The sequence below is a fragment of the Chiloscyllium plagiosum genome, unplaced genomic scaffold (genome assembly GCF_037043375.1).
Source record: "Chiloscyllium plagiosum isolate Xiang-an unplaced genomic scaffold, Cpla_swu_hap1 HiC_scaffold_26, whole genome shotgun sequence".
Classification (NCBI taxonomy): domain Eukaryota; kingdom Metazoa; phylum Chordata; class Chondrichthyes; order Orectolobiformes; family Hemiscylliidae; genus Chiloscyllium; species Chiloscyllium plagiosum.
Window position 1 is genome coordinate 36,128,361 of NW_028270164.1, and position 25,589 is coordinate 36,153,949.

Consider the following 25,589-nt stretch of genomic DNA (forward strand, 5'->3'; position numbering starts at 1 on the left):
GCTCGCTGGGACCTCCTTCGCTGGTTGACAGGAAAAGAATGGGCCCATTCATCACCACTCCACCCACTAGCACCTACAGGTCCCATTCACTGAGACCAGGAGCAAGCATCCCATTCAGAAACCTGCCCTTTCCTGAAATGGTCCAGCAGAGGAATATCAAGTTTCTGGTTTGTAGTGTTAAAATTAGTGTGTAACTCAGGTTTAAATGTGAGGCCTGTGAATGAGGTGAAATCCTAGCAGCAGCAAGCGTTCCCAGCTGACTTGTTGCTGCATGAGAAGCACACTGTCTAGCCTGGGTGGTGAATAGAGCTGTACAGCATGGAAACAGACTTTTCGGTCCAGCTCATCCATGCTGACCAGATATCCAAAATTAATCTAGTCCCATTTGCTAGTATTTGTCCCATATCCCTCCTAAACCCTTCCTATATGCCCATCCATAAGCCTTTTAAATGTTGTAATTGTATCATAGTGACAGATTGTGTGACAAATGTCATGGTAAGCTATGATGGCAAACTCCTTCCCCCCCCTCCCCCCCCCCCTCCTCCACCCACCACCACCAATGAAACTCCTCAAGATTAACACAGCCTCTAATGAGAAAATTCAGTCTCAAATATCTGTCTTTTGATGGCAGTGTATTTCTTTCTATTTCTGTATCTTTAACAGAGATAATAATGGAAGTATCCTCTGTTAATTGACAAGTGAGTAGAATGCATCAAAACAATCACATAGTCCAAGGGAAGATTTCAAACTTTGGAAGCTCGGTGAATAATGGTGATGTATTAGTATGTTGTTACAGGTCAAAGCACTGCAAGGAATGAAACATTTCCAGACTTGTAGCCTCAAACACGCCCATAGGCAGGGTGGAGATAACTAAAACAAACATGCAACTGATATTATGCACTTCAATCTGAATCTAAAGCAAATAATATTGCAGTAAGCTCTTATATTTTGGTTTCACGTTATTCACAGTATAAGATCAGAAAAGATACAACTACTGAAGGCACATACGAGTCATAAGAACAGAAAATTGGAGTATATTATGGCTAATCTTCAATTTCAGTTGTAGCTTCTTGAATTCATTTCACCCAATCTCTTAGCATACAAAGGAGCTTGTGATAGACCTGTGACACTACAGATCAGCAACTTGCATGTTCAAGTTATGGCAGGCAAATGGAGTCTTACTGCAGTTCCTGGATTTTAGGGGTCCTTAAGGTGCAATGGTAATGTCCCTACCTCTGAGCTGAAAGACCTGAGTTCAAGGCACACTTACTCCAGTAATGTCTTACTGTATATCACCTCTGAATAGAATAATTTTAAAAAATAAACTCTTTATAGTTGCTGACTATACAAATATATTCCTGTCTCTCTGGAAAATCTAAGATATGGGTGAGGAGACTTTGGTTCAGGTCCCACTTGCTCCAGGGTTGTGTAATACCATATTTGACTATGATTCAGAGATGCCGGTGTTGGACTGGGGTGTACAAAGTTAACAATCAGGTGACAATCACCTGATGAAGGAGCGTTGCTCCGAAAGCTAGTGTGCTTCCAATTAAACCTGTTGGACTATAACCTGGGGTTGTGTGATTTTCATCTCTGACTAGGTTGATAAGAAAATATCCACAAAGAGGCTTGGTGCTCCAGAAACCAGTTCATTTATATAGCACTGTAAAATTCAGAAAGCCATTTATGTTACAGCATGGAGGCATTAAAGAATCAAAAATTATTTACATTTTAATGTTAATCCAGGAATACCAGGGAATGTCACAATGGGAAGCATCCCTACGTCTGAGCTCAAAAGTCTCATTTAAGTGCAAATCCAGGTACTGATAACAGTGAGAAATGATCTCATAATCAGGCCAAACAGACTGATTACCACTGTAACTCTTTCAATACATCTATAGCAGGAGATAAGAGCACTGGAGTCTCCTGGTTAGCTATATTTAGAGTCATAGAGGCACAGAGATGTACAGCACGGAAACAGACCCTTCAGTCCAACTTGTCCATGCCGACCAGATATCCCAGCCCAATCTACTCCCACCTTCCAGCACCTGGCCCATATCCCTCCAAACTCTTCCTATTCATATACCCATCCAGATGCCTTTTCAATGTTGCAATTATACTAGCCTCCACCACTTCCTCTGGCAGCTCATTCCATACAAGTACCACACTCTGCATGAAAAAGTTGGCCCTTAGGTCTTTTTTATATCTTTCCCCTCTGACCCTAAGCCTATGCCCTCTAGTTCTGGACTCCCCCACCCCAGGGAAGAGACTTTGTCTATTTACCCTATCCATGCCCCTCATAATTTTATAAGCCTCGATAAGGTCACCCCTCAGCCTCCGATGCTTCAGGGAAAGCAGCCCCAGCCTATTCAACCTGCCCCTATAGCTTAAATCCTCCAACCCTGGCAACATCCTTGTAAATCTTTTCTAAACCCATTCAACTTGATGGAGATCAATGCCTCCCAAGCTCGAGGTTTTAGTTTAGTGATCTGTTCCATGAAAAATGAGTAATGGAAACAGATGACAAGATTTGCAAAAATGAATACTAGAAATATGTTTTGCCTCATTTTCGATTCATTGATTAGAACTATTGCACATTTTGTTATGACTATGTGAGGAGGGTTAAATCATCTCTCACCTTTCCATCTCCTCACTTGGCCACAACAAGGTTTATTCAGTGTCATGTTCAAACAAAGATTATAAAGGCAGGTTTATTAAAAAAGGCCATAATTCATAAATCATATTTGCACTTTAAAAATAAAATGAAAATATGTTTGATCAAAGAAGTAAGGAAAAATGTTAATTCCTTTAAGAGTTAAATGTTACTGTTGTGCATCTCTCCCAGGGCTATAATGATACCTCAGGGCACGAATCAATGCTATTGTGCCAATCATCATGGGTGTCCTAAGCATGAATTAATTATAAATAAATCCTATAAAACTGCTGCATTAAGCTTTTTTTTCCTGAGTATAATAGATAAATCATTTTTAACACACCCTCTTGATGTTTTTAAGTGAGTAACTGCATGATTTAAATTAGAAGTTATTTGGAACCATTGTTTCCTGGTCTGATACAAGTCAAATCACGTCTCCACCTGCACAAAACGATGTGTTTAGTCAGATTTCGTAACAAAGACAGAAATGTGTTCCCACCAGAACAGATATACTTTGTTTTTAATTATTGCCATTATTAATTAGTACTATTCCTGATTATAGTTTTGATGTTAGATGTCTTTCTCATTTTCTATGTCCTCAGCCAGTCTCACTACCAAAATTATATTGAGTGCTGAACAGGAAATTTATGCTTCCTTTACAATTGAGCAGATGCCTAATGTTAATGAATTTTGACTCCTCTACTGGATATATCAAACAGCCTCATGTATTCACCCTCAGCAAATAACTACTCTTCTAAACTGTAACTTAAATTATAAGTTGCCAAATAGATACATTAGACAGTAAATGATACATCAACAGAAACTACAACACAGTATTGATGTTCGGCGGTTGTAGCTTTAAGTTTGTTTTGGAGAATAGAAAGTGACTAAATTGCACAAATTCAGTCTTCAGTCTGAATAAATTGTAACAAGGAGAACTTTATTCAAGTTTGCACCAACGTAACACAGGACAGACCTCAGAATCAGCCACAGTTCAAAATAACATATTTATGCATTTTCACAATACAATGGTTACATGCAACATTGATTAAAAATAAATCTCCAAGTTAGCTATTTCATGCAAGTCAAAGTGTGGTTTTGTATCCTCTCTCTCCTTACAGTTTGTGCTGTCATCCTTCCAATTTTATCGGAACTTCTACATTTGTGTGCACTCTACCATGCTATCTATTTGCACCATCTCTTATCTGTACCCTGGATCTTTTTGTGTGAGTGATACTGTGTGATTATCTAGATTTACTTCGGCTTTGTTTTCACATATATTCAATCAGTACAGTGAAACATTTATATGTCACCCTTACAGCGCCATCTTAGGTACTAAGGTACCTCCATTCAGATCCTATAGTTACAAGATCTGAGGAAAATAGAGAAATGAAATGTTCAGCATTACAGATATAAAAGTCCAGAAGAGTGGCCTTCCAGGCCAGACCATGCTGGCACCTAGACTCCAGTCTGCACCTGGGTCCTGGCTCCAGGCCATACCGGCTTCACCTTGAAGATCACAAGGCTGAGGGATCACTCCAGAGGATGCCAGGCGAGGGGGCTTCCCCCCCTGCACAGCGGGAGGCCACTATACCAGGCTGGGAGGCAGCCACACCAGGCTTCATTGCCTCTAAACCCTTAGAACCTGTTGACTGTCCTTGCTTAAAGTTATTGGGTTAATCTGTCTACAGTGCCTCGGTCATTTCCTGACCTCAGCGCATTGCTTGCTGAGGTTACTCATTGTTTTCCATCTACCATAGCCTAGATTTTACCTTCTACCAATCTTGTACCTCTGGCTTGTATTTACTGTGATGAACTGTAATCTAGACTGAACACCAGGATGTTGAAATTCCTAGCAGCCAAAGTGTCTTGCAGCAGCACAATCTGGGATGAAGGGCAGAAAATGGTCCAGAATCCAATGTCACTGGATTTCCAAATTATCAATGGCACAAAATTCCACCAGAAGTCGATTTGTGTATTTGGTGCATCACAATTTGGGCAGAAGACAACAAATAGGCAATGGCTTTTGGATGGTATCCATTGGTCATCCTGCCAAGCCAGTCACCAGTGCTTCAAAAACTAAGTGCCAGAGCAGGCAGGGCTTCTGTTGGGTTTGGTCAGGCTGTTGAATTATTTTTAATTCATTTCAGCTGATTAGATGATCTCAATCATGATGACAAAGAAATTCATGACCACCTTGCACAATTTGTTGGAGAGAAAGGAGGAGGAGACAAGAGTAAAACAAAAACAGTTTGTAGTCAACAAAAAAATCTGGGGTTTACCCTTTTGTTACAGGATGATCTTGGAATAGTGAATGGTTTTACTAGATAACAACAACAACCTGATAGTATTTTATTCAGTCCACTCAGATCTGGCAGTGAATGGCTACATCAATTGTCCACCACATCTATTCCAATTTAAGTGTGTCACTCTTAAGTGAGTGGAGATGAGGGCTGTACTGGAGGAACATTAGGAGGAGAGAGAGAGAGTATTGGCTTTAAGGGGGACTAAAGCTTCCAAAGGTGAGGGTGTGGTTTACATTGTGTGGTGAATGGAGAATAAAGAACTAGACAACTAGGGTGTAGATGAATTGGCAAGAGATTTTTCCAGGGACTGATTCAAAGTGATGTAAGGTTTGGAGGGGAATGGGGAGTGTGGGTGGAACATTACAAGAAAAAGAGCAGAGATGACTTTATCTTTGACTAATTCTGGAGAGGCAGCAAGACCATATGAAATGCAAGGTAAATAACTAAGAATGAGTTGGAAGTTTGTTTGGAAGGAAAGATTAAGGGAATGCAGAAGAGCTGTGAGGACAGAACGTATGAAGAACTATGATGAATGACCAAATCATTGAGAATGAGAAGGTGCTCAGGAAACTGAGGAAGGTAAGCAGTAAAGATATCTTCCCAATGGGAAATCTGGCACAGTACTTGGATGAGCAAGAGAGAATGAGAGTGAGAGGTGAGTGGAACAAGTTAAATTGCTTAAATGGTAAATGTGCTTGAGAATAAAAGCCAGACCAAGGCATGATTTAGAGAAAAGTGCTGCATGATCATTGTGACAGTTTGAGTGAGGCAAGTAAAGAGAGGTATGGCCAGGATGGTGGCTTCAATAAAGGGAGGGTGTCAACAATCCGTAACCAGTTTTCTATCAGGGTCAGGATATTGGTGCAATTGTCTCTAAGTCATTCATGGACTGCAAGGGCTCCTTTTATGCAAATGAATAGCCATTTTGGAAGCATGAAGAGAGGAGTGAGGAGAACTAAGCTCGTGACAGATTCAAAAGGAAGGATAAATTGGTCAGGGAGTTGATTAGTCCCCAGTTATTGTATTGTTTGGGATGATTGCTGAGTGATTAGGATAGGAACAGTTGAGATTGGAGAGGCACTGGGTTATTTGATGAGCCCTTAATAGTGTGCTGAGAGAGAAGGAGAGGTTTATTTAAGAGGAAATTCACTCTACAATTGTGACAGGAAAGCAGGAAGATGAGGAGAATTTAACAGTTAGAGTAGAGGGTTGGGAAAGCAAACGCAAGGAGGAAAGTCTTTTTAAAAATTCTTAATAACAGGAGAAAAAGATCAAGGATGGATAGAGTGAAGAAGAAAAAGGAGGAAAATACTGAAGGGAAAATGGATGTAATGGAATTGGGTTCCAAATTGGCAGTCAAATCGCACACAGGAATGAACAGGGTCTGAAAGTGTTAACTGGAATGCATGTAGATGTTCATCTGCATGTAGGCAATGTAAGAAAGCAATATTGCTGGTGAATGGTTTTGGACACAATAGAATAGCTCAGTTTCTCATTCCCAAAATGATGCTTGCTACGCTGCATGTTTGCAGCATTTTCTGCTGTTATACACAATCAAGTTTTGCCCTGTTCTTACCTGAACTCCCTCAGGAGGTCAGTAAGCGGTAGAATCACCATCGCTGTCTCAGCTCTTCTTCCAATTCATCACAAAGAAGCACGACTTTCACTTATTTAATCAAGAAATATCATTTTCGAATATTTTGCCAGAATCAATGAGGCCACAAATTTGAATGTGCTCACGTGTGTAGTAATTAACACTTGCCAGTGTTATTTATAAGTTTATTATACTTAGGTTTATATTTGGCTTTCCCTGCAGCAAAATATCATTCAGTTGATGTCAACAGGTTCTTGCTTAATTAGGCCCGCCTCCAACCCAGTATCTGTTTCTCCTCAGGTCATAATGACAAAGTCAATTGCTTGTGAAAACATTGTCAGAGACTGTAGCCAAAGGGTGCAACTCGTTAAACATGAATAAATAGTGATCATGAATTCCCAGCAGGGAGGCAATGTTTGAACGGTAACAGTTCATATATATAAACCACAGCATGTAACTCTGATTCAAAGCACAAAGGTCAGGGAACTAATAGTTGAAGATGTGAAGTCAATTTTGATAATCACTACCATATACTGTTGCAGGTTTAGTTTTCACTGTTCCCTGTTAATTTCCAAGAGATTTTATTTAGAATGGTTTTAAGTAACCAGCAAATCAATTAGTGTTGGGAGGCTATTGTCTTATGAACTCTGGTTCTTCACAGAATAGAGTTGGACATAGGTTCAAATTTCCCAATCTCCAGACAGTCAGAAATCGGATATACCCTGACTGATGCATTATGGGAATCCTCAGATGTCTGATACACTATGTAATAATTATCCAGGAATTTTCATGTCCAAAGGGTAATTACCTTCCATTTGGAACCTTCAAAAACAGTCCCTAATTCTGAATTGCAGAGAGAGACTTTGGAGGGTTCTAGATTAGTTGGCCAGTAAATGTTAGTTAGACTTCAAACAAATTTGTAAGGAGATCTCAGTTATCTGTAAGAATAATAGGGTGGTTATGGTAGGGGATTTTAACTTTCCAAACATAGACTGGGACTGCCATAGTGTTAAGGATTTACATGGAGAGGAATTTGTTAAGAGTGTACAAGAAAATTTTCTGAGTCAGTATGTGGATGGACTGACAAGAGAAAGTGCAAAACCTTGACCTACTCTTGGGAAATAAGGCAGGAGAGGTGACTGAGGTGTCAGTGGGGGAGCACTGTGGGGCCAGCGACCATAATTCCAGTAGGTTTAAAATCGTGATGGAAAAGGATAGAGCCAGATCTAACAGTTGAAGTTCTAAATTGGAGGAAGGCAAATTTTGATTGTAATAGGCAAGAATTTTCAAAATCTGATTGGGGGCAGATATTTGCAGGTAAAGGGATGGCTGGAAAATGGGAAGCCTTCAGAAATGAGATAATGAGAATCCAGAGACAGTATATTCCTGTTAGGATGAAAGGAAAGGGTGGTAGGTGTTGGGAATGCTGGATGACTAGAGAAATTGAGGGTTTGGTTTTGGAAACAAAGGAAGCATATGTCAGGTATGGACAGAAGAAATCAAATGAATCCTTAGAAGAGTATTAAGGCAGTAGGAGTATACTTAAGAGGAGGGCAAAAAGGGGATATGAGATAACTTTGGCAAATAGGGTTAAAGAGAATTCAAAGAGTTTTTACGAATACATTAAGGATTAAAGGGTTATTAGGGAGTGAATAGGGCCCTCAAAGATCAGCAAAGCAACCTTTGTGTGGAGTCGCAGGAGATGGGGGAGATACTAAACGAGTATTTTGCATCAGTGTTTACTGTGGTAAAGGACATGGAAGATATAGAATGTGGGGAAATAGATGTGACATCTTGAAAAATATCCATATTATAGAGGAGGAAATGCTGGATTTTTTGAAATGCATAACAGTGTTGCTGAACAAAGAGACCTTGGAGTGCAGGTTCAAGGCTCCTTGAAAGTAGGGTCACAGGTAGATAGGATAGTGAAGGTGGTGTTGGTATGCATTCCTTTATTGGTCAGAGCTTTGAGTATAGGAGTTGGGAGGCCATGTTGCAGCTCGACAGGATGTTGGTTAGGCCACTTTTGGTATATTGCGTGCAAGTCTGGTCTCCTTCCTATCGGAAGGATGTGGTGAAACTTGAAAATGTTCAGAAAAAATTTACAAGGATGTTGCCAGGGTTGGAGGATTTGAGCTATAGGAAAGGCTGAAAAGGCTGGGGCTATTTTCCCTGGAGCGTCAAAGGCTGAGGGGTGATCTTATAGAAGTTTATAAAATCATGAGGGGCATGAATAGGATAAACAGATAAAGTCTTTTCCCTGGGGTGAGGGAGTCCAGAACTAGAGGGCATAAGTTTAAGGTGAGAGGGGAAAGATATCAAAGGGATCTAAGGGGCAACTTTTTAACGCAGAGGGTGGTGCATGTCAGAAGAAATAGTGGAGGCTGGTACAATTGCAACATTTTAAAAAGCATCTGGATGGGTATTTGAATAGGAAGCCTTTACAGGCTATGGGCCAAGCTCTGGCAAATGGGACTAGATTAGGTTGGGATATCTGGTTGGCATGGATGAGTTAGACCGAAGGGTCTGTTTCCATGCTGTACATCTCTATGACTCTATGATTTAAATCTGATCTAACTCCTGGAAATCTGTAAAACAGACTCCCACTCCCAACTCACCACAAGATGGATTTCCAATCATTTACCCAGATTTACCCTCCCCAACCCAAACACCTGATCCAACAACTGGAACACCCACCACTCCTGTAAACGTGATCCAGCCACCTCCAACAAACAGCCTTCCTTCAATACCAGCCTCCTTCTGGCCACATTGCCCATGCCTCCCAACTCTGACATTCTCCTCCCACCTCATAGAATGATATGCTTCTGTCTATGCCTCATCTCTTCTCAGACAGTGATGCTATTGTTTTCACTTTGCAATACTAATTCACCTCTGTTATAAACAACCTTCCTTCAATAGCTATTCACCCATTTCATGCAGGACACACATTAGAGGAAACACAATCATCCTCCCATTCTGCTTTTCCATGCAACTGTCTATGCCCCTGTAGTTGGGTTCTGTCAGCTTCTCACCTCACCCATTGTCCCATCTATTCTTCATAACAGTCTAAAATACCAGTCTGAATAGATACTGATGGCAACGGGGGATACCGAGAAGCTGACACCTCACTCAACTAGATTATAATTAAGCTATACTGTGTGAAATGTCACCAGAGGAACATTAGACAATGGCTTTGAAATTAGATCTTGAAGATAATTGGAGATTTGGGTCAGCAACAGGATTATAGGCACATAAGAAATTGAAATAGACCATTCAGCACCCATAAAGCCTGCTCTGGAATGTAGCAAAATCATGTACGATCTGTCCAAGGTTTCACGGAGTCATACAACACAGTCCAACTAGTCCATGTCCAACTAGTATCACTTGCCTGCTCCTGGCACGCATCCCTTCTAATCTTTCCTATTGACATACCTATCCAAATGTCTCTTTAGCGTTGTAATTTCACCTGCATCTATCAGTTCTTCAGGAAGTCCATTTCTCACGCTTACCACTCTTTTTTTGTAAAACACCTGCCCCCTCATGTCTTTTTTAAAATCTCGCTCCTCTCACCTTAAAACTGTGCCCCTTGATCTTGAAATTCTCCATCCTATGGAAAGGACAAGTCCCATTCTCAAATCCTCTTTGGAATCAGCTCATCACAATCTTCAAATCCCCAAATTTTCAACTATCCATCTACCTTTTTAAATGCTTAGTGATCTATCCACAACTCTCCAGGGTATGCTTAATAGACATTTATTGCTTTCTGAGGGAAGAAATTCCTCCAACCCTTTCATCTCAGGAGCCAGCTTCATGAGTATCTTTTGAATGGCCCCCAATGCCAGTCTAAACTTCCTTAAATATTTGACCAAAACCATACACAATATTTCAGGTGTAGCCTCACCGACATCCTGTTCCTTATGTCCTCATTGCTAAATGTCCTTCCACCTATTTTTGTATTGTCAACTAATGTGGATACATTATCTATATGAATAACTTGAAGCAGGCGGTACGTATTATGTAATTTGAAACTCTGGGACTGATCCTCTTGGTACTCCAGTAGTAGTGTTTGATTTCAACTGTTTTAATCAAAGTTTGATTTCTCCTCACAGATGCTGCCAGACCTGCAGAGCTCTTCTGGCAAATTCTGTTTTTGTCTCAATTAATACTAGTTCATTGCTACCAATACCATGAGCTCCTATCTTGTGCAATAACCTTTTATGTAACACCTTATCAAATGCTTTCCGGAAATCCAAATATATCTACTGGTTCCCCTTTCTCAATTCTGTTTGTTAGATCCTCAAAGAACTTCAGCAAATTTGTCAAACATAGTTTCCCTTTCAAAAAATCATGTTGCTTATAATAAATTGTGTTGAGCGTTTTTTAAATATCTTATTTTTTCTGTCCCTTAATATCAAACTCCAGTATTATCCTAGTGGCAAACCAGTTTGGCAGTCTTCTGCTATTGGTTTCCTTCTCATCTTGAAGAGAAGCATCACATTAAAAGGTTTTCAAATTGTTTGGAATCTTCCCAGAATCCAGTGAGTTCTGGAATATTTTGACCAATGCCTCCTCGATCTCAGTAGCCATTTCCTTTAAATCTCTTGGATGAAGGCCATCAGGTCCTTCAATTTTTCTGACATTAGTCCCATTAATTTTATGAATATTTTGCTCCTCACAATAGAGTCTGTTATAAAATCTTTCTTCCAGGAGCACCTTGCTTCTGTTATCATTGGGATGTTTGTGGCCTCTATTGTGAAGAATAGTGTAATATATTGGTTTAACTATCTGCCATTTCCCTGTTCTCCAATATTAATTCTCAACTTGCATCCTCCAAGGGTCACACACTTACTTTAGCAACTCTTTTTCTTACCATACATGAATAGAAGAGAATTAGAGTAGAGGAAGATGGCAGAAATGGTAGTATCTGAGCAGGAATAAAAGTTGATGGTGCATGATGGGATATGGCAGTAAAAGCATCAGGACCAGAAACAATTTATTAACTTACATTAAAATATCTGGCTGTTGTCAGCAGTTTCCTCAATTGCAATCTTGGCGATTACCTTTGTCCCATCACCCCTTCCACTTTAATGTGTAATGCGGGCACCACTGTCAACAAAGCTGTGATCTGACTTTTGAAGCCTCTTTTCTGTTTAATAGTTCATTAATAGGACTAATGTCAGAAAAATTGCAAAGACCTGATGGCATGAATCCAAGAGATTTTAAAGAAAATGGCTACTGAGATCAAGAAAGCATTGGTCAAAATATTCCAGAGCTCACTGGATTCTGGGAAGATTCTAACCGATTAGAAAACCTTTTAATATGATGCTTCTCTTCAAGATGAGAAGGAGACCAAAAGCAGAAGACTGCCAGTCTAATCTGTCACAGTGCATGGTGCAGTGCTAATGAGATGGCAGCCTTAAGTGTGTGATGCAAGAACAAATGTTTCGCACAGTTTATATTTTAACCAAGTTTAGGTTATGAATATGCAGATTTGGAAAAAAAACGTAAAATGTGATTACACATCACAGTAATCTAGTATGCACCACAGGCATTTTGTTTTATTACAAGACCAGTGCATTAAATGCAACTATGTTTGTGGTCTCCTCAGACCTGTACACTAAGTAGTATTTATTAAGTTGTATAAGGAAACAAGCTATTTGGAAGTATTGTGTTCCACAGTTGGACATATATTTCCGTTGATACCAGGGATAATTGCATTTTCAGTGGATTTAACTTGACAGGCATGTTGATGTATTAAATAGACCTAATCAAACAGGTATTCTGTAAGGAGAAACTTAGTGCATTCAGACTGGGATTTCATGAAAATAAAACAAAGAAATGTTAATAATTAACCATTTCTCTATTGCAGCTTTAATGATACAATGGAAAGGTAACTTAAATATTCTTAAATAGCTATGAACTGAATCTAATAGATAATACTCATATACGGCAAACATCAAAAATTCTATTTCACAGCTAGGATATCAGTAACAAAGTTGCATCATAAATCAGCTCGAGCTCATTTTCGGTGACTGTGAGCCAATTAAGAGCATTTGCCATAATTAAAGAAGCTAGAATTGGACATATTAATAAACACATGCACATAATTCATTTGACTTTGTGCAGATGTTCATCATATTGTGTGATTAACAGTGACTTTTGTTCACGGCAATTATTTTACACATTAAAACTCAAACAGCGGTTTTGGCTCATGAATATTCTCTTGAAATTCAAAATGCTCACTGTTTCAACTGTGCATTGTTATGCCTCCAACATTTGGGATTTTGGTTCAATACATATGCTAAGTCATCATAAACTAGAATTCAGAGAACGAACAAGGCTCAAATCTTCACTGTCTCTGCAATTTTGCAGTTTCTTTTCTGGAGAAACATTAGCTCAGAAATAAAATAATTAGGCATTTTTATGAAACATTCTCTACAAATTAGTTGGAAATGTTCAAGTGCCTCAAGTCATCAGCTTTATCCACTTGATAGTCGAGCAGAAAACAGTCATCCTGAAATAATTTGCCCATCAGCAAATAAAAAAAGCTTAACTGTGGTTTGCAGTGATTTGCTTTCTGCCTTCATTATTATTTAAATAAATGGTCAGATTTCATTCATGACAAAGAAACAAGTATTATGCAAAACATTGACCACTTTGAACCACAAAAAAATGAAATACTTAAAATATAACAAGGGTTTTGTCATCATAGATACTAAAACATTGAATGACATGATAACTACAGTAGTCAAATTAGAATGTTCTTTCAAAGAAACTAAAGGAGAAGAATTAGACAGGACATGATAGGAGTTGACTGAGAGTAGTAGAACAGTTGCAATTGAGATTACGGGATCATTTGACAAATGCTTCTGCCAAATATCAGACGTGATTCCATACTTCCCTCATTTCCAACGACCTGAAACTTTCCCCTTGCCACGCTTTGAGCTAAAAGGGGGAAAAATAGCGACGAGTTATTGCAGTTTTTTTCAACCTCACATTACATAGAATTTGCAAGAAAGAAACAAGTCTTTTAAGCTGATAATTATGCTCCATAATAGTCTCCTGTCACTTGATTCCATCTACTTTATCAGCTTATTTTTCTATTTCTTTGACCTTCATGTATTTGTCCAAGTTCTCCATAAATGGGTCTTTGCTTTTCAAATCTAGGTATGCGTGTCACAATTAATTATTTAGCAAGAGGTTAAAGAGAACCTAAGAGAATAACAAGTATTACATGTGATGAAAATGGGGAGAATTATAATAAAATAATAATCTAAGAGATTATTTCAGTATGGGTTGATTTAAGAAATCAGAATTTATAGAACAAAATCAGATAATAATGGTCTTGGCAATTGTCAATCAATTATTGCTAATTGATGGAGGAGGTAGTGATATTATCATATTATCACTGGAATAGTAATTCAGAAACCCTTGGGGACATGAGTTTAAATCCCATCACTGCACTTAGTGGAATTTAAATTCAAATTCATGTTAACAAGTCAAAAGTGAGTTGAAATAGTCTCCACTTGCCCTGATGAGAACAGTTCCAATAACATATAAGAAGCTTGACATCATCCAGGAGAAAACAATCCACTTGACTGCGCACACATTTAACACCTTCAACAGTCACCACTTATATCACCGATGCACTGTGGTGGCTGTGTGTACCATCAAGAAGATGCACTACAGCAACTTGCCACAGCTTTTTAGACCATATCATTCAACCCCACAGCTTGCACCATCTACAAGGACAACACATCAGATCCATGGGTGCATCAACACCCCTCATTTTCCCTCCACATTACACAATGCCTTAACTTGGAACATTATGATGGAACAGGTTAAAAAAAAAAACAGCTTTTACAGAACACTAAACTGTGATTTGAATGGTTCAGTATGGAGTGGTATTGATCATGCTAACATCATAAATGTGACATTGAGTGTTCAAAACTTACACCTTCTGATGATCATTGACTCGGTTTCGAAGTACATTAATCTGAAAGACAATAAGAAGTTCAAGAAATACTTAAACAGGTCAAATAAGTGAGAAATCCCACGAGTGAGAAAAAACAACTTCGTTCAATGAATGTTGCTGTCCTAATTCCTGTAGCATTTTGTTATTTTTAATCATCTCCAATGAACATTAATTGAAATGAAATATATAGCATAGAAAGTATTTTGTCAATGAAATCTACATTCTTCTGTTGTGGTATTTCCACTTAGGTATACTTAAGAGGGTGTATTCACTTAACTCTGAACCACTGTACTCTTTTTTCTAGTTCATTGCCATATTCAATTGAAACACCCAGTATTATGAGTCTTTAGAGATCAGTTCAGGGTTGGGGTAAGATCTAGTGCTTCAGAACAGCTTAAATATTATAGCTACATAAAGGGAAGGGTCAACTATTTCAATGTTGGGAACAGCGGACCATTGGAACTCAGTGCAAGATTAAAGCCCATTTTCCCCACAGTATACAACTTACAATTTTTAAGAGTAGATGTGAATACACATAAATATTTTGTCCTTTGAAGTTTTGATTGCAAAAGGCTACTTTCTTAAAAACAAAACTGATTCATCATCATCCATAGCAATTTTTGACATAATTTCAAGGGTGATCAGTATAATATTATTACTGCTTGACTGTTTTCAGAACCAATTATCATCAAAATGGAGGGTTGTAGGTTCACAGTTTGATCAACATCTCCAAGATTCCTTGCCAGCGGAATAAATAACCTCTATTTCATAATCTTTTCATAGTGCATGTGTTTACATCTCCTCTTACACTTTAAAGATTTTCTGGAGTTAATAGAAAATTCTGGAGTTAAGTCACATTGATGCACAGGATGTAACTGGTTCGCGAAAAAGTGGTTCACTTTCTAGCTTTGGGTGCAACACTGTGATGTATTTGTCAAAAAGCAAACTGAATGTACATAGTTGGTTAAAAATATGTAAAATTTCAATCTAGCAAAAATATTCACACTTCTACGTACCTCATATTTCTGTTGTTTCATTTTCTCCTGTAAGTCAAATTTTTCTGCTTCCAGTTGGTACAGCCACTTCCACAGCTCCTTGCCTTTCTCCCTGTTCACACAGTAAAATAAACATCGCAGAATGCTTGAAATATTATTCCAATTTTGACTGGAGTCCTTTCTGAAAATTCTAAGTTAGCAATGACATAAAAAGCAGATGAACTCTGTTGTATGTGCCTAAAATGTTATGAATTCCTCTGTTTTCCTATTGGAATCCTGGTGACACTATGAAGCAAATCAGTGCAAAACTAGAATAACAATTTAAGACTGCAATATTTCTCAAACAGACTCAAGGAAACAGATGTACAAAGAAACAACAAAGCAAGTTCATCCTTACTTCAGTTCATCTTCATTCAGGTCATCAATATCTAAAGATTTGCGTCTCTCTGCCAGGATTTTCTTCTTCTTTTCTCTCTCTGTTTGTCTTTTTCCTCCTCGGCGACTTTCAATCTGATGGAAGGAAAGTGATTAGTTTGACTTAATCCTATAATTCATTGTTGTTTTAATCAAATTGGAATGTCACTCGCAAAATGGCATTCTAGTTTTTCTGAGACTAAGAAAATATTTTCAATTAAAAAGTATTTGTTGGGAGAATAAAATTGAAGGAGTGAAGGACTTTCCAAAAAATAGTTGACTTTTCAACAATTCTGAATAATTTATCAGTAATTTAGTTTAATGCTTCAACAGACAGCTATATGTAAATGACTCATGCTAATAAAATGCATACATACTGTACAAATAATATATTAATAACCTGAATGAGGAACGTGATTGTACAATCAGCAAGTTCACAGATTACACAAAAATAAATGGGAAGGCAAGTGTTGAGGATAAATGCATGTGTCTGCAGAAGGACTTAGACAGGTTATGTCAGTGGGCAAAGACTTGCCAGATGGAATGCAAGGCTATGCATTTGGCAGGGAGAACAAAGGAACTGAATGTTACTTGAATGGGGAAAGACTATGGAAAACTGCAGCAGACAGTGTTTTGGAGGCTCCTCATGCATAAATCACAAAAACCTACCATACAGGTTCCAGAGGTAATAGGGAAGGCAAAGAGGGAATATTCAGAGGGATTCAAGTTTAAAAGTAGGGAGGTTTTCCTAAAACTATATAAGATGAGACAACACCCACGCCCTCCACCTCCTCCAAGACTTCCGTTTCCCCGGCCCTTAACGCCCCACCTTCAACATGGATATCCAATCCCTCTACACCTCCATCTACCATGACCAGGGCCTCCAAGCCCTCCGTTTTTTCCTCTCCAGACATCCCCAACAGTACCCTTCCACCGACACTCTCATTCGTTTGGCTGAACTGGTCCTCACCCTTAACAATTTCTCCTTTGAACCTTCCCACTTCCTCCAGACCAAAGGGGTAGCCATGGGCAAACGTATGATCCCAGCTATGCCTGTCTCTTTGTTGGCGATGTAGAGCAGTTAATCTTCCATAATTACACTGGCACCACTCCCCACCTCTTCCTCCGCTATATTGATGACTGCACTGGCGCCACCTCATGCTCCCGCGAGGAGGTTGAGCAATTCATCAACTTCACCAACACATTCCACCCTGACCTTAAATTTACCTGGACCATCTCTGTCACCTCCCTCCCCTTCCTGGACCTCTCCATCTCCATTAATGACGACCGACTTGACACTGACATTTTTTACAAACCCACCGACTCCCACAGCTACCTGGATTACACCTCTTCTCACCCTACCTCTTGCAAAAATGCCATCCCGTATTCCCAATTCCTCCGCCTCCGCCGGATCTGCTCCCAGGAGGACCAGTTCCACCACAGAACACACCAGATGGCCTCTTCCTTTAGAGACCGCAATTTCCCTTCCCACGTGGTTAAAGATGTCCTCCAACACATCTCGTCTACATCCCGCACCTCCGCCCTCAGACCCCACCCCTCCAACCGTAACAAGGACAGAACGCCCCTGTGCTCACCTTCCACCCTACCAACCTTCGCATAAATCATCAGCCGACATTTCCGCCACCTCCAAACAGACCCCACCACCAGGAATATATTTCCCTCCCCACCCCTTTCCGCCTTCCGCAAAGACCGTTCCCTCCGTGACTACCTGGTCAGGTCCACGCCCCACTACAACCCACCCTCCCATCCTGGCACTTTCCCCTGCCACCGCAGGAACTGTAAAACCTGCGCCCACACCTCCTCCCTCACCTCTATCCAAGGCCCTAAAGGAGCCTTCCACATCCATCAAAGTTTTACTTGCACATCCACTAATATCATTTATTGTATCCGTTGCTCCCGATGTGGTCTCCTCTACATTGGGGAGACTGGGCGCCTCCTAGCAGAGCACTTTAGGGAACATCTCCGGGACACCCGCACCAATCAACCACACCGTCCCGTGGCCCAACATTTCAACTCCCCCTCCCACTCTGCCAAGGACATGGAAGTCCTGGACCTCCTTCACCGCTGCTCCCTCACCACCAGACGCCTGAAGGAAGAATGCCTCATTTTCCACCTCGGAACACTTCAACCCCAGGGCATCAATGTGGACTTCAACAGTTTCCTCATTTCCCCTTCCCCCACCTCACCCTAGTTCTAAACTTCCAGCTCAGCACTGTCCCCATGACTTGTCCGGACTTGTCCTACCTGCCTATCTCCTTTTCCACCTATCCACTCCACCCTCTCCTCCCTGACCTATCACCTTCATCCCCTCCCTCACTCACCCATTATACTCTATGCTACTTTCTCCCCACCCCCACCCTCCTCTAGCTTATCTCTCCAAGCTTCAGGCTCACTGCCTTTATTCCTGATGAAGGGCTTTTGCCCGAAACGTCGATTTCGAAGCTCCTTGGATGCTGCCTGAACTGCTGTGCTCTTCCAGCACCACTAATCCAGAATATATAAGATGCTAGTCAGACCACAGCTGGAATACTGTGAACAGTTGTGGGCCTGTATCTAAGGAAAGTGAGACCAGCCTTGGAGGCGTTCTGGGGAAGATTCACTAAGTTGATCTGGACATGTGTGGTTTTCTTTATATGGAAATGTTAAGTAGGTTGAGGTTGTATTCTCTGGAATTTCGAAGAATGAGAAGCAACCTTGGGAAAAAAATTGTTAGGGAGTTTGACAGGGTAGATGCTGAGAAGTTGTTGGAGAGTCTAAGACCAGAGGGCATAATTTCAGAGCAGGGGCTCACCCATTTAAGGCAGAGATGAGGAGGAATTTCTTCTCTCAAATGGTAGTAAGCCTATGGAATTTTTGACTTCTGAGAACTATAGAGGCTGGGTCAATTCGCAAGTATGTTCAACTCTGAGAAAGATAGATTTTTCATGAGCAAAGGGAACCAAGGGTTATGGAGAAAAAGCAGCAAAGTGGAGTTGAGCTTAGTCAGATCAGCCATGATCCAACTCAACTTAATGGTGCAACAAACTTGATGGACTGAATGGCCTACATCTTATTGTCTGGAATAAAAGTGTTTTATCCTTCATTCTAGTTTGAGATATTGCCCAACTTCTAGTACTTCAAAATTAGTAGTTCTACACAAAAAATTTCAATAAACTTTGTTGGAAATAATCATTGTTAACTTTAAATAAAAAGGCTCGGGCTTTCTCATGGCCAAAGGGTCATTGGATCAGCAAAGTCTGGAGTTGCATATCAGGACCTGACAAAATGCGTGATTCAGCAGACTCCTTTGGAACTGCCTGGAAAATTGGAAACTTAAGAAGGTTCTATCTTGACAAAGCTTAACAGTTACTCATGAAAATTTAGAGAATTAAAAAATTCTACTCAAATTCCTGGCTAATTATTAAACTGATTCACCACTGAACCCCACACAGGCCTGACACCACACTTGAGCTAAAAAAAAGATTCTACACTTTTAACTGTTTACATCTGTCACTGGTCCATGAAGGATCAGCTGGATTCAATTCCAACCCCTTTCCCTCTCATACCTCTGATGTTATCTTCAGTGTTCATTGAATGTTGGCATCTGACTTAAGTCCCAAATGAGAATGGTTTGGGCCTTTTGCTGGCTATCAAGTGCAGAGTGGCATTCTGCTGAGTGGGAATTAGTATACCTTGCTCTGCTAATATCTATTCAAAGTTCAGGTCATTTGAAAAATTTCTTACTGTGTCAGAGGTCCAATTTATGGACCAACTAGACCTTGGAAATGAAGCAGAAATACAATCTATCGCTTGTGCCTTTGGGTTTTGAAGATTTGAGGTATCAGCTTCAAAAGTTAATTAAAAGAGGTGACTGAAACTGGGAATTGAATATTCACTCTTTAGACACCATGTCTTAGTAAGAAATATTATATATCATACTTTGATTTCTATTTGTGCTATCAGTTTATCCATCTTATTACGAATGCCACGTGCATTCAGATAAAGAGCCTTTAATCTGTTTTGTTTACCAAATCTGACCTTATTTACTGGTGCACTCATCCTTGTACACCAAGCCTTCATGGTACACTCTGGTTATTATCTACTTGTATCAATACTCTGCACTAAAATAAAAGCAAAGTCCTGAAATTAAAAAAAAGGAATCATGTTGAACTTAAAATATTAACTTTGTTTCTCTTTTTGCAGATGTTACCAGATCAATTCAGTTTCTCCAGAACTTTCCCTTTTTATTTTGTTAACTTGCATCATTGCTTTTTCATTTCTCTTCAAGTTTCCAAATCTCTCCTCACAAGACTTCTGCCCCACCGCTTAGGCTAACACCCTTGCCTCCTCTCTCTAACCCTCCTCATTGTCTTGCCAGTGTATTGATTCTTGTGAAGGTCATTCCAATGATACAGCTCCCTTTTTCCCCAGTACTGGCGCCACAACCCCATAAATCAACACCCAATTCTGCCACACCAATACTCGAGCCACACATTCAACTCTCTAATGTTATTTATCCTGCATCAAATTGCTTGTGATTTAGATAATAATCCAAAGATTACTTTTAATTTAGCCCTCAGGTGCTTAAACAGACACCGATTATTCTGGATCAGCTTAAATTGATCCAGCTGTGTAGTACAAACTTACTTTCAATTTGCCAAATTCCATTGGAATTAGAGTGTTGAATTTTAATTACTGAACAAATCATCTATGTTAATGCTGAAATGGAAGACTTAACCAAAGATAGCTTAAATTATGCAACGGTATGTGTAGACGATCTCATAAAGGCAAATGTTTTCAATACAATTTATTTATAGACAATAATAAGAACAACAATGCTTGTTCAGACTAACTAAGATATCTTGAATTAGCAGTTTAAGTAATAGTGTAGACGTAACAGTTACCTTTTGCATGTAACCTCCAAAGTGCATGGACATATTTGACATAGTCTTTTTCTTTTTTGCATCTTCTTCTGCTCTCTTTCTTGATTCTTCCTCTTCTTTCCTGGCTCTTTCCTCCTATCGTAATATAAGTACACAAATATCAATTCCTTCTGCAGCTCTTAATATATATCCTGAAGATATTTCAATAAAGATCATTGCTTACTGCAATCCTGGATTGTCGCTCTTTCTCTTTCTCAGCCTGAATCCTATGCTGTTCTGCTCTTTCTGCTCGGCGGTTCTCCTGTAGAGATAGAAATTAATTTAATCAGAAAATTTTGGCATGTGAAGTAATAGAAACATGGAATGATTATGGCATAGAAGGAGGCATATGGCCCATTGTGTCTGTGCTAGACCTCTGAAACAACATACCTAGTGCCTCTTTCCTGCCTTTTCCAATACCCATGATATCTTCCCTCTTTAGATAATGATCCAACATCCGTTTGAAATCCTCTGATGGCTATGCTTACAGCATAGTCTCAGGCAGTGCTTTGTTTATCACTCCCAATCAGACATTGTGTGAAAAAACATTTTTCACACCTTATTTATTTATTTGTATAAAGCTTTCCTTTTGGTTTTAATTCCTTCCACAAATAGGAACAGTTTCTAATTATCTATTCTGTCCAGACACCTCATGATTTTGAATATCTCGATCAAATTTCCTCTCTACCTCACTAAGGAAATACAACCAATTCTCTATTTTTCTTTACCTAATTATATTTCTCATCCTTGTAACAATTCTTATGAACCTGTTGTACAATCTCTCCAATACTTTTGCATCCCTGAACACTAAAGCCTAGGTCATTAATATAAATCACAATAGCAAGATTCCAAATGTTACAAAATATTTCTCCCGTCCAAAAAAAAATGACTGTTCACCACTGCTCTCAGTTTCCTGTCACTCAGATAGTTTAATATCTCTGTTGTTATCACTTTTGTTGAATTAACTCTAACTTTGCTTAGCAGTGTGTGCACTTTAATAAGTAGCATAAATCTGTGTCCAAACACAAACCATATTATCCTCAACAACCCTCTCTATTACCACAAAAAAAGTTACTCCAACAAGTTAGGCATTAATCCAAGCTGGCTATTCTTAATCAACCAGTATTAAACCCAGTTACTATTAACTGTCCTGATTTATTGTTTCCAAAGCTTCCCCACTATTGAAGTTAAACTGACTGGCCTATCCTGCTGGTCTTATCTTTCCCCTGTTTTTAAAGATTGGTGTAACATTTGCAAATCTTTAGTCCACTGATGCCACACTAGTTGAAGGAAGTTTGAAAAACAATGGCCAGTGTCTCCACAATTTCCACTCTCACTTTCTCAGTATCCTTGCATGAATCACATTCAGTCCTGGTGTCTTGGCAACTTTATACAGACAAGAGTCTGAAGGGCTTTTCCCCGAAACGTCGATTCTCCTGCATCTCAGATGCTGCCTGACCTGCTGTGCTTTTCCAGCACCACACTCTCGACTCTAATCTTCAACATCTGCAGTCCTCATTTTTGTCAACTTAATATGGACAGCCTATCCAAAGCATTCCCTTTATCAATTTAAAATCCTTAAAGTTCAAAGTTTGGGTGAAGATTTGTAGCTCGGGTGCTCGTTGTTGTGGTTCTGTTCGCCGAGCTGGAAATCTTTGTTGCAAACGTTTCGTCCCCTGTCTAGGTGACATCCTCAGTGCTTGGGAGCCTCCTGTGAAGCGCTTCTTTGATGTTTCCTCCGGTGTTTATAGTGGTCTGTCCCTGCCGCTTCCGGTTGTCAGTTTCAGCTGTCCGCTGTAGTGGCCGGTATATTGGATCCAGGTCGATGTGTTTGTTGATAGAGTTTGTGGATGAATGCCATGCTTCTAGGAATTCCCTGGCTGTTCTTTGTTTGGCTTGCCCTATAATGGTAGTATTGTCCCAGTCGAATTCATGTTGCTTGTCAACTAGCCACGAAACGCCACAACCAGCTATCTTTAGTAGCCACACACGCAGACGACAAGCAACATGAATTCGACTGGGACAACACTACCATTATAGGGCAAGCCAAACAAAGAACAGCCAGGGAATTCCTAGAAGCATGGCACTCATCCACAAACTCCATCAACAAACACATCGACCTGGACCCAATATACCGGCCACGACAGCGGACAGCTGAAACTGACAACTGGAAGCGGCAGGGACAGGTCACTATAAATGCCGGAGGAAACACCACAGAAGCGCTTCACAGGAGGCTCCCAAGCACTGAGGATGTCACCTAGACAGGGGACGAAACGTTTGCAACAAAAAAATCCTTTAAGTGTCTGAACTACTTTCTCTTTCACCATGACTTGGCTAGTGTCTTCACAGGTGTTTCAAGGTCGCAGGAGTGTACCGGCAAGCAGGAAGGTGGTTTGTAATGTGTCTACCTCAATGCCAGGAGCATTCGGATTAAGGAAGGTGAACTTGCTGCATGGGTTGGTGCCTGGGACTTCAATGTTGTGGTCATTTCGGAGACATGGATAAACCAGGGACAGGAATAGTTGTTGAGGTTCCAGAGTTTAGATGTTTCATCTTTACATAAGCCTCCTTATTCCTCTTGACAAGTGATTCAACTTCTTTAGTAAACCATGGCTCCCTCGCTCGACCACTTTCTCCCTGCCTGACAGGTACATACTTACCAAGGACAAACAATCGCTCCACAGGGAAGGTGGTAAAAAGGGAAAGGGGTGTCATTGTTAGTCAAGGACGGTATTATGGTGGCAGAAAGGACGTTTGATGAGGACTTTGTCTACTGAGTTAGTATGGGCTGAGGTTAGAAACAGGAAAGGAGAGGTCACCATGTTGGGAATTTTCTATAGGCCTCGAAATAGTTCCAGAGATGCAGAGGAAAGGACTGAAAAGATGATTCTGCATAGGAGCAAAAGTAACAGGGTAGTTATTATGGGGGTCTTTAACTTTCCAACTATTGATTGGAAATGTTGTGGTTCTGTTCGCCGAGCTGGAAGTTTTTGTTGCAAACGTTTCGTCCCCTGGCTAGGCGACATCATCAGTGCTTGGGAGCCTCCTGCGAAGCGCTTCTTTGATGTTTCCTCCGGTGTTTATAGTGGTCTGTCCCTGCCGCTTCCGGTTGTCAGTTTCAGCTGTCCGCTGTAGTGGTTGGTATATTGGGTCCAGGTCGATGTGTTTGTTGATGGAGTTTGTGGATGAATGCCATGCCACTAGGAATTCCCTGGCTGTTCTCTGTCTGGCTTGCCCTATGATAGTAGTGTTGTCCCAGTCGAATTCATGTTGCTTGTTGTCTGCGTGTGTGGCTACTAAGGATAGCTGGTCGTGTCGTTTCGTGGCCCAAGCACTGATACACCGGAGGAAACATCAAAGAAGCACTTCGCAGGAGGCTCCCAAGCACTGATGATGTAAAAACATTTGCAACAAAAACTTCCAGCTCGGCGAACAGGACCACAACAATGAGCACCCGAGCTACAAATCTTCGCACAAACTTTGAATTGATTGGAAATGCTATCGTTTGAGTACTTTAGAATGGATCAGTTTTTGTCCAATGTGTGCAGGAGGGTTTCCTGGCACAGTATGTAGATAGGCCAACAAGTGGCGAGGCCACTTTCAATTTGGTACTGGGTAATGAACCTGGCCAGGTGTTAGAAATGGAGGTAGGTGAGCACTTTGGTGATAGTGACCACAATTCGGTTATGTCTACATTAGCGATGGAAAGGGATAGGTATATACCACAGGGGAAGAGTTATAGCTGAGGGAAAGGCAATTATGATGCAATTAGGCAAGATTTAGGATGTATAGGATGGGGGAAGGACACTGCAGGGGATGGGCGCAATTGAAATATGGAGCGTGTTCAAGGAACAGCTACTGCTTGTCCTTGGTAAGTATGTATCTGTCAGGCAGGGAAGAAGTAGTCGAGCAAGGGAGCCATGGTTTACTAAAGAAGTTGAATAACTTGTCAAGAGGAAGAAGGAGGCTTATGTAAAGGCTCAGTTCAGGTGCTTGAGAGTTACAAATTAGCCAGGAAGGGACTAAAGAGAGAGCTAAGAAGAGCCAGGAGGAGACATGAGGAATCTTTGGCAGGTAGGATCAAGGAAAACCCAAAAGCTTTCCATAGGTATGTCAGGAATAAAAGAGAGACTAAAGTAAGGTTAGGGTCAATCAAGGATAGTAGTGGAAAGTTGTGCGTGAAGTCCAAGGAGATAGGAGAGGCACTAAATTAATATTTTTTGTCAGTATTCACACAGGAAAAAGGCAATGTTGTTTAGGAGAATACTGAAATACAGGCTACTAGATTGGACGGGATTGAGATTCATAAGGAGGTATTAGTAATTCAGGAAAGTGTGAAAATACGTAAGTCCCCTGGGTCGGATGAGATTTTTCCTAGGATTCTATGGGAAGCTAGGGAGGAGATTGCAGAGCCTTTGGGTTTGATCTTTATGTCATTATTGTCTACAGGAACAGTGCCAGAAGACTGGAGGATAGCAAATGTCCCCTTGTTCAAGAAGGGGAGTAGAGACAATGTTGACAATTATAGACAATGTTGACAATTATAGACCAGTGAGCCTTACTTTGGTTGTGGGAAAAGTGTTGGAAAAGATTATAAGGAGTAGGATTTATAATCATCTAGAAAGGAATAATTTGATTAGGGCTAATCATTTTTGTGAAATGTAAGTCATGCCTCACAAACCTTATTGAGTTCTTTGAGAAGGTGACCAAACAGGTGGATGAGGGCAAAT

The 25,589-nt window shown here is 40.2% G+C and overlaps 1 protein-coding gene across 2 annotated transcripts in view; it reads right to left on the reverse strand.

Moving 5' to 3' along the window:
* Positions 1 to 12,401: 12,401 nt before the first annotated feature.
* Positions 12,402 to 25,589, reverse strand: part of tnnt2a (troponin T type 2a (cardiac)) — a 41,054-nt gene continuing 27,866 nt past the window's right edge. For both annotated transcript variants that reach the window (XM_087973624.1, XM_087973625.1), the window contains 6 exons: positions 21,044 to 21,121; positions 20,842 to 20,955; positions 15,921 to 16,033; positions 15,545 to 15,635; positions 14,509 to 14,549; positions 12,402 to 13,498 (listed from right to left, as the gene is read on the reverse strand). In XM_087973624.1, the coding sequence (XP_087829750.1) occupies positions 13,456 to 13,498; positions 14,509 to 14,549; positions 15,545 to 15,635; positions 15,921 to 16,033; positions 20,842 to 20,955; positions 21,044 to 21,121 (480 nt within the window). In that variant the 3' untranslated portion in view covers positions 12,402 to 13,455. The remainder of the gene's footprint in view (positions 13,499 to 14,508; positions 14,550 to 15,544; positions 15,636 to 15,920; positions 16,034 to 20,841; positions 20,956 to 21,043; positions 21,122 to 25,589) is intronic.